At 33.0% G+C, this 15,117-nt stretch overlaps 3 protein-coding genes across 3 annotated transcripts; 1 reads left to right on the top strand and 2 right to left on the bottom strand.

The window, feature by feature from the left end:
* Positions 1-905: 905 nt before the first annotated feature.
* J3458_014554 (uncharacterized protein) lies at positions 906-2,229 on the bottom strand. Its single transcript, XM_066120624.1, has 6 exons — positions 2,100-2,229; positions 2,002-2,039; positions 1,843-1,938; positions 1,695-1,758; positions 1,553-1,640; positions 906-1,494 (listed from the first exon to the last, which is right to left on the bottom strand). Exons 1-6 carry the CDS (start codon positions 2,135-2,137, stop codon positions 1,354-1,356), a joined length of 465 nt encoding a protein of 154 aa, XP_065974459.1. The 5' UTR covers positions 2,138-2,229; the 3' UTR covers positions 906-1,353.
* A 174-nt stretch (positions 2,230-2,403) lies between these two features.
* Positions 2,404-5,790, top strand: SEC26_1 (coatomer subunit beta; the record flags this gene model as incomplete). The annotated part of the gene is made up of 4 exons (XM_066120623.1): positions 2,404-3,023; positions 3,096-3,516; positions 3,569-5,564; positions 5,642-5,790. Exons 1-4 carry the CDS (start codon positions 2,719-2,721, stop codon positions 5,788-5,790), a joined length of 2,871 nt encoding a protein of 956 aa, XP_065974458.1. The 5' UTR covers positions 2,404-2,718.
* Positions 5,791-6,544: 754 nt separating this feature from the next.
* J3458_014552 (uncharacterized protein) lies at positions 6,545-7,446 on the bottom strand (the record flags this gene model as incomplete). The annotated part of the gene is made up of 2 exons (XM_007817242.2): positions 6,545-7,384; positions 7,444-7,446. The coding sequence occupies 2 exons, from the start codon at positions 7,444-7,446 to the stop codon at positions 6,545-6,547; spliced, it is 843 nt and encodes a 280-aa protein (XP_007815433.2).
* Positions 7,447-15,117: the final 7,671 nt, after the last annotated feature.

The following is a 15,117-nucleotide window of genomic DNA, read 5'->3' as shown; positions in this document are numbered from 1 at the left end:
TATAAGTTTTATTTATAGCTTTATACATAAATCCCTTATTAAAATAAGTAAGCGCTATAATTATACGTGTTATATAGTGTTTTTAGCCAGCTAACGATTAGCCGCGGTTTATAGAATCAGGGCCTAAATTGGTTAATAATCCCAAGAGGCGAATACCGAGTTGGTACTCCAGTTCCAGGGAAACAAGCGCAAGGAGCGTCAAGTGATATGCGCCTACGTAGTACCTACTACTACTAGTAGTATTAATGTTTACTGGTCTAGTGTAACCGGACAGCTTTTGAAGGGAACTTCCCATCGCAGGTTGAGTCTCCTACGGTTCGCTGCATTTATCCCTAAAGTATGAACCTGTTGGATGGCTATCAGGTACCTAGTACCTTGTAGGTATCTAAGTCGAAAGACTCCAGCTTCGTACTGCGCGCAGCAATTATTATTACAGGTAGGTACCTAGTAGGTAGGCGTAGGTGAATTGACTTCGATGCTTCGATGCCAATGCCTGTTCTGGTGAAGATTTTAAGAAGAATGTTGGCTACAGCCAGCCTGATGACTCCACCAGTGCACATGTGTCTTAAAAACAAGTGCGTTGGAGTGTTGCTTATGTGCTTGCGGCGCTGCATACACTATCGTACGAAGGGCTGACAGGGACACTAATCGCCTCCAACCAAATAGCTGCATATTGCAAATAAGGACCTAGAAAATCCTGTAATCTTGCAGTCGATATCATGTCGATACTTGGGGACAGGCTTGTACTCCAACTTTGAAGACTATACAGCAGACATGCTTGTCTTTCAAATCGAGGAACTGAATCTGTCAACATTTTGGTGCGTGTGCTATACTCTAAAGCTGCTTCGCCGCCATCGGTAATAACCGAGTGTCGGAAAGCGATCGTAGATCCAGAATGCTTTGGGGTCTTTTGTGATAGCCTTGAATGATACTAATGCGGGACAAAATGAAGCAAGATTGGATATTTGAAAGATAATACATTCACGACCATGGCTGAAGGGCAAGGCCAGTTAATCATATAACTGACATGTAATTTATAGCGCTCCATGAGTTTTGCGACTTTGGAGAATTCTTTGGCGTTGGGAGTGATTGCTTCGTAGTATACTGAATCGAGCCCGATTACCCGAGGTCGGTCTTGCTCCGCGCCAAAGTTCCCAATTGTGCACCCAAGTGCCAACTGCGCCGATACCATCGCCATAAGCCGTTTCAATATGACCTGGGTCGATTTATAGAACTACCTAATAGCTGTTAGATTAGCCCTCGGACCACCTAAGCTCTTCTCGCCGCGCAATAATATTTCTCTCTTCCATGGAGAAACACCCTGTCTTATCTCCTTCATATATTAATTCGGTCTTATATAGGCTTGATTTTGAAATGGAGTGCTATTAGACTGAATACAAGTGCTTTAAGATCTTGAACCAGATAATAGAAAACTCGTAAGCCTTCGGGATCGGCGGACTCGGTTACGTCGACTAACGATCCTATCTTGGCGGTCTGGTCACATGGATCAGTATGGAAAAGCATAAGATGGTAAGGGCCGTGTTGTACTAACCTCGAAGGAAATATGGTCGTTCCCAAGTCTGATTTCCAATTCCTGGCGGCCATCTTTGTTCTTCTGTGGCCACTTGGAATCATCCTCTCTGAGAGATTGTCAGCATGGATACATGTAACTGTCTCCTTGGTCGCAGCCTCACTTGATTATTTCGCTCGTTTTGATAATGCGTTTTATCTCCTCCACAATAGATGAGCTCACACACACTGGCAGCATAGTTAAAAACTGAATTATCTCTAGGAAATGATAAAGGTACGGGGTACGGCTTATTAACGAGCCTGGAAACATACTTTCTTTGCGAATGAGACTATCGTTCCTGTAGTTGGAGTTGTTCGCGTATCTCGCAACTGCACTTCTTCCATCTCCCACAACTCTGAAATCAAACTCTGCTCATGGATTAATATCCCGAAACAGATAAAAGACTTGAGGGATATGCGCTGTAGACTTACCAAGGAATTCGTGCCCGAACCTACCCATATGCCCAGAGCTATTTTGAATATTAGCGAGTCAACCCTTCACACGGTTATGGCAAAATGCCTTGACTGACTAGTATCGGAGATAGAAAGGTTCGCTCGTCGCAGACATGTTGTCGATTGCTATGTGAAGCTTGCGCTATAGAGCATCAATGTAGGGTCCTTGAGAGAAGATTATCAAGGCTTCGAATTGATGATTTGTTTATGCCCACGTCAAATGTTAGCTAAGCAACTTAGCACACATCAAGTTCGACCTAACGTGGGGCAAGATCCAGAAAAGCCCCCTCCTTAGCACGTGATATGGACCCCAGACTCGTAACTGCCACCTGTTTCCCAGGGTGAGTTGGTCTGGGCCAAGTATTATCTCTGGTGGCCTAAGGAGAGCTGCTTCGACAAATCTCAGCGACCCTGGCGACTTCAGCCTTGGAACTGGCAAACACACACGCACACGCACACACACAGCCTTTTGTCCCTTGTTTTGAAGAAAATCCTCTAGCATATGGAATTGCTCAGTTACCTTGATTCTCACTTTTCCTGAAGCTGCCCACCAGAGAACGGACGTTTCTGAAGCCAACCCCCTTTATCTGTATCTATCCAGGCGTCCACGATTACAGAGCATTGCATCGGTATTAGTCGCGGCATCACCTTTGCTTATGTCCATCTGGGATTTCGACTTTTGTTGTGCATCTCAGTATGTCTGGGTTTCTCGAAAATGCCTACAGCCTGGTTCATCAGGACAATGCGGCCGACGTGCCAACGGTATCAGATTTGCGTATGCAGCTGGAGAAAGGCACCGATGAGACAAAGGTCGAGACCATGAAGCGAATTCTCACAGTCATGTTGAATGGAGACCCAATGCCGTCGTTGCTTATGCATATCATTCGATTTGTCATGCCTTCAAAGCACAAACCTCTCAAGAAGCTCCTATACTTCTATTATGAGATCTGCCCGAAACTCGATTCCAGCGGCAAATTGAAGCAGGAAATGATTTTGGTTTGGTATTGCTCTCTCCCGTGAACTTGAATCATCTATTGGGGAATTTTTTAGCTGATCCCCTTTTGCTTGTGCAGCAACGGCATTCGTAACGACCTTCAGCACCCGAACGAGTATATCCGAGGAAACACGCTGCGTTTTCTCTGCAAATTGCGCGAGCCGGAGCTTATTGAACCTCTGCTCTCGTCAGCGCGATCCTGTCTGGAGCATCGGCATGCATATGTCCGCAAGAACGCTGTCTTTGCTGTGTCCTCGATATTTGCACATTCCCCATCGTTAATTCCAGACGCATCTGAGCTCCTTTCCACCTTCATCGAAGGCGAGACCGATGCGACATGTAAGAGAAATGCATTCGCGGCTCTTGCAAACATAAATCATGATGCAGCCCTCCTGTATCTAAGTTCTGTTTTTGATGGCATACCAAACGCCGAGGAGCTGCTACAGTTAGTGGAACTTGAGTTTATTCGGAAGGATGCTTTCCAGAATTCCCAGAACAAGGTATGCGGTTGGCTATTGTCATATCATGTGTCTGCGTATCTGACAATCACAGGCTCGATATCTTCGACTCATTTTCGACTTGCTGGAAGCCGGTGCCTCAACTGTGGTATATGAAGCAGCGTCCTCCTTAACAGCGTTGACGAATAACCCAGTGGCTGTTAAAGCTGCGGCGACCAAGTTCATTGAACTCAGCATAAAAGAAGCCGACAACAACGTTAAGCTTATCGTCTTGGATCGCGTGGATCAGCTGCGCAAAAATAATGAAGGCATTCTCGATGACTTAGTCATGGAGGTATTGAGAGTGCTTTCCAGCACAGATATTGATGTGCGCAGGAAGGCCCTCGGCATCGCCTTAGACATGATATCAAGCAAGAACGTCGAGGAAGTTGTTCTTTTGCTAAAGAAGGAATTATCCAAAACCGTGGACCAGGAGTATGAGAAAAATACGGAGTATCGATCTCTTCTCATTCACTCGATTCATCAATGCGCGATCAAGTTTTCGGAAGTCGCTGCCAGTGTGGTAGATTTGCTGATGGATTTCATAGCGGACTTCAATAATGCCTCAGCAGTAGACGTCATAAACTTTGTGAAGGAGGTTGTGGAAAAGTTTCCAGCTCTTCGGAAGACAATCGTTGAACGGCTCGTTTCTACCCTGAGTGAGGTCCGTGCTGGCAAAATTTACAGAGGTATTATGTGGATCATTGGTGAATACTCGTTGGAGGAGAAAGATATTCGAGATGCGTGGAAGCGGATACGGGCTAGCTTGGGCGAGATTCCTATACTCGCCTCAGAACAGCGGCTTTTGGAAGATCAAGATGGCGAGCCGATCCAAGATCAAGTCAACGGCAATTCAAAGCCGGCACCGCCAAGCGGCTCACGTAAAGTCTTGGCCGACGGGACTTATGCCACAGAAACAGCTCTGACTAGCCAATCCTCGGCAGCCGCTAAGCTCGAGGCTGTTAAGGCAGCGCAGAAGCCTCCCCTACGTCAACTCATCCTAGATGGAGACTACTACCTCGCCACAGTTCTTTCTTCCACGCTTGTGAAGCTGGTCATGCGTCACTCCGAAATTTCGGCTGACGTTGCTCGAACGAATGCCCTTAGAGCTGAAGCAATGCTCATCATGATCTCTATTCTCCGCGCCGGACAATCGCAGTTTGTCAAGGCTCCCATTGATGAAGATTCCGTCGACCGCATCATGTCCTGTGTGCGGTCTCTCGCCGATTTCAGTACCAAGAAAGAACTAGAGAACGCCTGGCTCAACGATACCAGAAAGGCATTTCGCGCAATGGTACAGGTGGAAGAGAAGAAGCGGGAAGCCAAAGAAGCATATGAGCGAGCAAAATCGGCTGTACAGGTTGACGATGTCGTCCAGATCCGCCAACTTTCCAAGCGAAACGCTACAGACGGAATAGATGGCATTGAATTAGATCTGGAGAGGGCAACAGGTGGCGAAGCAACTGCAGAAGATCTGTCTTCTAAACTTAGTCGTGTTGTGCAGCTGACCGGTTTCTCGGATCCTGTCTATGCGGAGGCCTACGTGAAAGTGCATCAGTTTGATATCGTCCTCGACGTGCTCCTTGTCAACCAAACAACAGAAACGCTTCAAAACTTGTCCGTGGAATTCGCTACCCTCGGTGACTTGAAGGTCGTGGAGAGACCTACCACTCAGAATCTCGGCCCTCATGACTTCCACAATGTTCAGTGCACCATTAAGGTCTCATCTACGGACACAGGCGTCATATTTGGCAATGTCGTATACGATGGAGCCCATTCTACTGACACCAACGTGGTTATTCTGAACGATTTACACGTAGATATTATGGACTACATTCAGCCGGCTACATGCACTGAGACCCAGTTTCGGACAATGTGGACTGAATTTGAATGGGAGAACAAAGTCAATATTAACTCAAAAGCGAAGTCGTTACGAGACTTCCTGGATCAGCTGACGGCATGTACCAACATGAACTGCTTGACACCTGAGGCAAGCCTCAAAGGGGATTGCCAGTTTTTGAGCGCTAACCTCTATGCTCGGTCCGTATTCGGTAAGTTGTGCAAACATTCAGAAAATTTGCTGTACAATGGGCAATATCTCAAAGAACTTGAGTACTAACGAATCTAGGTGAGGATGCCTTGGCCAATCTTAGCATCGAAAAGGAGGGAGAAGACGGTCCTATTACTGGGTTTGTTCGCATAAGAAGCAGATCTCAAGGCCTTGCTTTAAGTTTAGGATCCTTGAAAGGATTAAACAAGATCGGATCATCAGCATAAATTCTCTGGAGTAAGTTGAATGCGGATTCGCATGACGCGTGAGTAGTAGGAGGAAAATCACCTCCTCTAAACGGGAACAAGAAGTGAGTTAAGGGATGATAGCGGAGTCAGGGAGGGTGGTTTTGATAATGGAAACGTGGGAGGCTGATATTAGCCACGTAAAACTATCCATAGGTTTGGGTGCAGACATTGTGTACATCTTGCCAAGGACGCTCAGAATTAACAGTGGCCCGGGAGAGTCGCGTGGATGCAATAGTAACTACTGAATTTTAACTTTTCATAGATCTTCTCTTCGGTGGTCAATGACGCCGATGCCAGTGCCGACACAAGTTTTATCCCAAACTTTCCAAGCAGTTGCGTACAATTGTCAGGGGTATATGGATGAAGTCAGTCGCACTCGCTAGTACAAAGCCCGCTTGTCAACTGAAAGAATTGAAAAAAAGAAAAGAAAAGAAAGGAAAGAAAAGAGCTCATATTTAGGAATTAGCGTCATTACAAGTATAATGGGTAGTTGATGTGAATGAATCAAGTTTGATCGCTGTATCGTAGCCACTTAATGAAGAAAGAGGTTGCTGACAAGCTTGCGTAGCGCGCATATTAATCTCTGTTGAAGACGAGTGCATTAACCACATGGCCAGTTTGCCAGCCCTGTATTTCAAGAGGCTGGCTATCTTTGAGCATTTTGCCCATATAGGCAATTCTGATTTTCTTTTCGGCGGGTAGCTTTAGATAGGAGGCATTAGCTTGCGGTTGGCTATAACCGGAACTCCAGGTGTCTCAACGAAACAAGGGACGTTCCCATACAACAAAAGGAAGCGAGCAATGAAAATAGGACACTTACTGACGCTTCACAGCCAAGTTTCCTGATTATATTTCGCACGGTATCCGATTTGCTGACATGAATATCAAAATCCCTCCCGGTCTCACTAAGGCGTGCACGTAAAGTTATCTGGTCACGAAGATCGATAACCTCTTTGCCCTTTTCATGCCTTCGTCTCTCGGGATCATCTACGAGAGAAACAGGGTCAATCTCCTCTTCTGCGGTGTCGTCATCCCCAGTTGTTGACATGTCAGGCGCGTCAACTCCTTCACATAGAGTCGAAATATTACTCGGGTCGGAAACAACCCATTGTGGGAGCTGGTAGTAGTTGCCAAGCGAATCGTATGCACCATTTGCAAGATCACCCGTCGGCAGGGAGATCTCTGCAGCAGAAAGAATTGACTGTGCAGTTGCCAGGGCGTCACAACCTTCACCTCCGGATTCTTGCAAGACAGCCACGGCAGCGTGAATTGTTTGCCATATTTCCGAACGTCCAGTTACTCGAGTATCGAAAAATTCGGCTCTCTCGTCATCTAGTTGCTGTTTCGTCCACTGGCGATCTGTTGATGTCCACACATGTCGACGCAAGGGCTTGTTGATATGTTCATCCAGTGGACCTTGATCCTGATGTCGCTGGCGAGGCAAGGCTTGGGAGCCTGCTTGCACGCTTTCTGGTAGCCTAAGGGGAGGTGGATTGATGTGGCGAGCAGACGCATTAGGCGCGCCGCCAGGATAAGGCGAATTAGGGCCAGAAGACCTAGAAAAACAGCATCCCTTGGTACAGTTTAGCCTCTTCCTACTGAAGGATCCGGTTGAGAATGCTAACAGCTTACCATTGTCAAGCGTATTCTGTATTTGCCGACTGCTCGGGAACCTTTATAGCGAGCAGCACAGCAACGGAGAGAGCCAAAGTCATCAATCTAGACAAAGAGAACCAGTCGACGGGAAGGAGGTCCGGACGAGTAGCACCACTAAGATCTTTCCACATCCATGCCAACGATGAAACCGGCGAGGAATCTCGAGAACCGACCGTCCGGTCGAAGCTGGGGGAAACCTGGCTCAGATGGACAGGTCGGCCGCTCTGTCTGGGAGAGGGGTCACGAGAGCGCGTAATGTAGAAAGGATTCCTTTGTTTGCGCACGTTAAACGACGAGAGCCGGAGATAAGAGGTTGAGACTGCGTAAGGAGTGTTGGGTTTCGCGAAGCACCTAGAGCCGAAGTACTGGCCACACACCTGCTAGCTCGAGGCGGGTGGAGAGTGGGGTGGAGCAGGTCGGGAGGATGTGACGTGATGTGATGATTTCTTGTTGAGCTAAGCTAATCGAGCCCTGTGAGCAACTAAATATATAGATCGTGCGTGTCACGTGATAACTGCCGCTAATTAAAAATAACGTTTCCGTTATGCTTATAAGAGAAAAAGAAACTTTAAATATACTTCTCTTAATATTTAAGCTTACTAATAAACTATTTACGCGTTTCTAGCGAATTTCCTATTAACTTAAATAATTTACTTTATATAAACGTTTTATTAAATATAAATAAGCTCTTAAATATCTTAAAACGCTATAAAACTATTATTTATTACGCGTCTTTAATTAAACGCGTAACTATATAAAAAACCTATTTAATATATATATTAACGCTAAATATAAAAAAGATATTTAGCTTAATTATACTTTTTAATTCGTTTAATTATCATAATATCTCTATTTATTATATGTAAACGTCTAATATATCTCTTATAACTCTTATAATTTTATTTAATTACTATATTATCTTTACGTTTTAACGATTAAAAGCCTTCTAAAAATAACGTTACGTGGTTCTTAATTATTTATTTTTCTCATTTTAATATTATACGCGTGCTAAGATATCTATTATTTTAGCTAATATCTTTTTTAACATTTATTTTTTAATCTTAGGTTATTTAACGTCTTTAACTATAAAACACTTTTATAAGGTAAGTGTAAGCAACTATTACTTAAGGTTAAAACGCACTTAGCTATTAACAGGTAATAGCGTTATAAGTAATAGTATTAATAGTAGTAGTATATATATTTAGCTTTCTAGTATTAATAGAGTTAATAGGGTTAATAGGGTTAATAGAATTAATAGGGTATTCTTAAATAATACTAGGGTTACCTTTTACGTTACGTTAGTCGCGCGATTATTCGCGGGTAATATTATATTACGCTTTTATTTTAAATTCTATTAAATAAATTAAATTTAAATTTTTATTATAAGCCTATTTAATATTTCTTAATTTTAAGGCTAAGCGTTTATAATTCTTTAATACACCTTATTAGCGCTATATATATAATTATATTTTAAGTATAATTAGCTTACTATAATAAGCGTTTAAGCTATAATTAAACTAGCGTTTACCTTTTTTATTTTCTTTATAATAATATTATTTAATAGTTATATAATTATATCTTTTAGCTTTAAATATTTATAAATTAAATATTTAAATATTTTAACGCGAATATTCTATAATAGCTATAACTATATTATATCTCGTAGAAATCTCGCGGTTATAGCCGTATTCTTATTCAAAGTAGGTAAATTTAAGAATACCTCTTAAAATATTATTTTTTAGTTAAACGTTACTAGTATTAAAGCTATAATTACTAGAATTATACTAATTATAATTAATAAAAGCGCGTTACCTATTATTATTAAAGTTATTATTTATATTATAATTAATAGAAACGCGCTAATAACTATTACTAAAGTTATTACTTATACTATAATTAATAAAAACGCGTTAATAGTTATTACTAGATTAAGTATTACTTTATTAATGCTTAAAAAGATTTCTTTAAATAAACGCTATAGCTTAAATATTATTTAATACTATATTACTATAATTATTTAAGTTAAGTACTACTATTACGTATTCTAATAGAATACTAGTATTACCTACTATTAAAATCCCTATAATTACTAAGAATAATCTAGTATTAGTAGTTATTAATTTATAAATACCTAAAATACCTATAATAATTACTAGAATACTAGTATAAATATTAGCGGTAATTACACTATTAATAGAATATTCTATTATCTCTTTATTATAGTTATTATTTTAAGAAAGAAACGTTTAAATTATATTAAATAATCTTATAATACCTAAAAATCTAGACTATATATAAAGATATTTGCTATAATAATCATAATATAGGTAAAAAGAAATACTAGACGTCTCGTATAATATTAGAAAAGAGAGAAGAAAAGAGAAGAGAGAAAATAAAAAGAAAGAATAAAGAGAGAGAAAAGTAAAGTAATATTCTTATTACCGTTTATAATTTATAATATTAAAGTATTAATAGCTAATAAATAGCTATTAAACTATTATTTCTTTAAAGCCTTTTATTTACCTTTTAATCTTATTAATACTAGTATTATAGTCTATTAATTATATAGTTCTTTTAATTATTTAAATGCAATTAAGTATTAAGATACGTTAACTATTATCTTTTATACTATTATTACTTATACCTTTTAATTAGTTAGCTAAATTAAAGCTATAATCTCTAAACGTCTATTAAAAACGTTTAGTATAGCTAATTTAAAATAGTCTACTAATATTACTAGGTATACGCGCTAGAAATTAAGTAGCGTAAGTTTATAGGCTAAACGCTTAATTCGCTTAATAACTTTAAATAAGCTTACTCTTTTTAAACTATACTTTTAACTTAAACCTATTAATAATATATATTTATTATCTAATAATCGTATAAAAACTTTATCTTTAATATTAAAGAATATTAGTTTACGTTATACGTTATAATAGTACTTTATATTAATTATAATTATAATTAAAGCGTTATATACCTATAAACGTTTCGTTAATTTATTTAATATTATTAAAGCTAAGTTATTTAATATTAAAGCTATATTATTTAATATAAATTCTAGAATTAACTTATTAAAGAAACGTTACGTTATTAATGTCTTCGTATTATTAAATTTAAATTAAATATTTAATAAAACTTACTATTATTTTTTAGGATTATTTAATCTTATAAAATAAACGCGTAATATTAATTTAATCTATTATATTATTCGCTTAGTTTAGCCGTTAATTTAAGGGTAATATACTATTAAATGTAATAATCTAGTACCTAATAGCGTTTAAAAATGCTATTATAAAGCTATTAAAAAGCAGCTATCTTTATCGCTTAGTAAAATCTTTAGAATACCTTAATTTACGTATAATAATTAATTATATAATACTATTACGTATACTTTCACGGTAATACTACTTATATAGGGCTTAAGTATTACTTGCTTCGTAAATTTATTTATAATAACTAATATTATATTATTCCCCTTTAATAATTCGAGTAATAAGAGTAAAAAGTTAATTAAAATTATAAAATATAGCATTAATAGCGGAATAAGTAATTGTAAATTTCCGTGCGGCTTATACCTCTTAGTTTAATATACTTTATATATTAGATACCCTAGTAGATATATATAAAGCTATTATAAACCTTTATTAATGTAAAATTAAGCTATTAAACTACTTAATTTCGTATACCTTAAATAGTTATTATCGTAAATTATCTTAAATACTTACTTAACCGTAATATTTAGAATATATAACTAAGGTAGTTCTACTAATATCTTTTATAAGAGTTTATTAATAATCTGAAATAGTAATCGTACCTAATTCTCTAGCAGAGCATTAAAAGTAGTGTAGTTTTATAGTTTTTAGTGAATTTTAGTGTAGTATAGTATAGTGTAGTTTTACTATATTACATTATATTTTAAAAATTAGTGTAATATATAGTATTAATTAATTTATAAGCTATTATTAGTTAATATAATTAGTAAGCTAAAATAAAGCTAAATTTACTTACTAATATTAGTATTAGTAAGTAGGGATTAACTAGCTTAAATAAGCTAAAAATAGGGATTAAAAAACTAATAAAAATAAAATAAAAGGGAATTATAAGAGAATTATATTAAGTAAATTAGTATTATTTTTATATTATTATTATAAGTAAAATACATTAAATATAATAAAATTAAAAAATTCTATTATTTATATATAAATATCTTATAAAATAATAATATTTATAGTATTACCCTATAACTTAAGTATAAAATATTAAATATTTAAGTTATAAGAAATATATTAAAGTTATAAATAATATATTTAAATACCTTAAAATTTTTCATATAAAATAATATTTTATACTTTCTTTTTATATATATTATTTCTTATATTATAATAGATTTTATATTTCTTACTTAACTTTTTTATTTTTAAATTTTATTATAAAAAAAGTTTTATTAAAAAAAAGCTTATATAAGCATATTATATATTAAAATAAAGCTAAAAATTACGTGATTTTAAATCTTATAAAATTAGCTTTATAACGTTATTAATAAGTAAGTTATTAAGCTTTAAATCTCTTATTTTAAAAAAGTAAATCTTAATTATTAGCTAAGATTTAACCTATTATAACTCACTTAATTTATAAGCTATATATATAAAAACTAGTGTATTATAAAGAGCTAAATTAGCTTTATTTAAAGATATTAATTATAATCTTATAAGTCTTATAATTAACGTTATATATATAATTAAAATTTCCCTTTATAATTATATATTATACTATAAATGTAATTATAATATAATTAAACTATATTAAAACTATAAAAACTATACTACACTATAAACTACACTAAAAAACTATATATAATATAGTTTTTTTATTAATACTTTATTCTTTAATAATAATTAAGCGTTACTCTTAAGTGTCTATTAAATACGCTTTTATATAAGGTCTTTATAATAGCTTATTTTTAGTAATTACTTAAATTTTAAACTTATTACTATTAAATTAATAGTTAATATTATTAATATAATAATCTACTCTATTAGTATTAACGTAAAGTCTAATATTACTAGGTTATACTAGGTAATAAAATTTACTTTATATTAGAGTTTTAACCTATTATTTAATATATCTTTTAATTACTTTAATATATTCTTAGGGTAATTTAACTATATTATCTTAAGATAATTAAGAGCGTTTAAAACTAAATATTCTTTTTTAGCTTTATAAATAACTATAACGTTAAATTAGCTAATATACTTTATTACTTAAATAAGCTTTTTATTTATTACGTGTTAATTAATTATATTAATAATTTTTAATTATCTTAATAAATTAATAATACTATAATAATCTATAAAATAAATAACTAATAACCTCTTAAATAATTTAATCTATTATTATAATTTACGTAATACTTATACGTATTCGTAAATTTTTATCTTTATTAACTAGTATTTCTTTTTTATTATTAATAACGTTTATAATAAAAAAGCAATTAATTAAATTACTATTTATAATAGGTATTTAATAATAACTTTATTTACTATAATCTTTAAAATCGCGTCTTCTTTAATATAATATATTATTATACTAATACCTACTATTAATATATTAAAATTAATAAATAACTATTAATTTACGTAATAAATAATAATTAAATGATAATACGTTAATATTACCTTAAGAGCGTTAAATACCTTAATTTTCTTTTATAATAATTATAAAACACCTATTATATACGCTTATACTTTTTAAGTAAGCTTTAACTTAAACTTTAATAATAGTTTTACCTTTTTATTTACTTACGCTTTATTATTCTTATTTAATACTTAAGTAACTTATAATAAATTTATTTTACGTTCTTATAATAATTTAATAATTATTATATATTTTAAGATATTATATCTTAATAATTTTATAAATTCTAAGAGATACTTTAAATCACGTAAGAATTTAAGGAATTATAAGTTTTAAATTACTATTAATTTTTTTAAAGTTATAAATATTTTAAGAGCGTTTATAATTTTTCCTAGTATAATTATAATTAAATATATAATAAACGTCTTCTTAAAGTTAATTAAGATATTATTATTTAGTAATATTTAAAATATAATACGTAGGTATTAAATATACTCCCTAAAATAAGGTAAATAAAATAATAATATTATTATAGTAAGCTATTATATATATACCACGTAATATATTATTTATTCGCCTTTAAACGTATATACTTAAGCCCTTATATCTTATAATAAAGATATTAAAAGTAAATTAACTATTATAAGTAATAATAGTAAATACCTATTATAAATTTAAGTGAACTAACTACTAATAATAAAAGAATATAGTATTAATAATAGTAATATATAACGTATTAGTAATTCGCGTAATTACGTTCTCTTAATAATATATTAAATATATATTAAGTATTAATAGCTTATTAAAACCGTAAATATTTACGATTATTTATTCCTTATAAGCGTTTTCTTTATTAACCTAAATAATAAATATTAAAAATATAAAGGGAACTTACTTAATTATATAAATAACCTTTTTAATATTAATAAGGTTATTTATAGTTTTAAATATAACTTATTAGTCTTTTACGTTAAGCGAGTATACCTTATATTTCTTTAGAATAAATTTCTTTTATCTTAACTTTATTTAAATATATATTTACTTTTTAATTAATATTATAATAAAACCTTTATTATAAAATAAGTTCATATATTTATTAAGTGATTTAAATAATATTACGTTTTCTTATAAGAAATTTAAGCGATAAATATTAACGTTAATAGCTAAATACTTAATAGTTATTTACTTAAATATTATATCTTTTAAAACGAGAATATACGTTTTAATATAATACTTTATTACCTTAATTAAATTTACAGCTATCTCTTTAACGTCTTTTATTATTAAATAAGCTTACACCTTATTATTAAAGGACTTAAGGTAGCTTAATTATTACTTATCTTAGATTATAATTAAATTATTAGATTAATTACTAATAATTACTACTATAATTTTATTATTTATTATTAAGGTATAAAATACTAACACTTTAATAAGAAGTAGTTTAAATAAAAAACGTTAATTCACGGGTAATAGGTTACTTATTAGTATAGTTATAATAGTTTAAGTTAAAAATTAAATAGCGTGTTACGCTTTAACGCTTATTTAAATCGTTAATCTATTATTAAAGCATTAAAAGTAGTATAGTTTTATAGTTTTTAATAAATTTTAATATAATATAATATAATGTAATTTTATTATACTATATTACATTTTAAAAATTAGTGTAATATGTAATATTAATTAATTTATAAGCTATTATTAGCTAATATAATTAATAAGCTAAAATAGAGCTAAATTTACTTATTAATATTAGTATTAGTAAGCAGGGATTAGCTAGCTTAAATAAGCTAAAAATAGGGATTAAAAAACTAATAAAAATAAAATAAAAGGGAATTATAAGGGAATTATATTAAGTAAATTAATATTATTTTTATATTATTATTATAAGTAAAATATATTAAATATAATAAAATTAAAAAATTCTATTATTTATATATAAATATCTTATAAAATAATAATATTTATAGTATTACCCTATAACTTAAGTATAAAATATTAAATATTTAAGTT

This window comes from Metarhizium acridum, assembly GCF_019434415.1.
Source record: "Metarhizium acridum strain ARSEF 324 chromosome Unknown scaffold_320, whole genome shotgun sequence".
In the NCBI taxonomy this organism is placed as follows: Eukaryota; Fungi; Ascomycota; class Sordariomycetes; order Hypocreales; family Clavicipitaceae; genus Metarhizium; species Metarhizium acridum.
The sequence above is the reverse complement of the archived record's forward strand: the minus strand, read 5'-3'. Positions and strand labels throughout refer to the sequence as shown.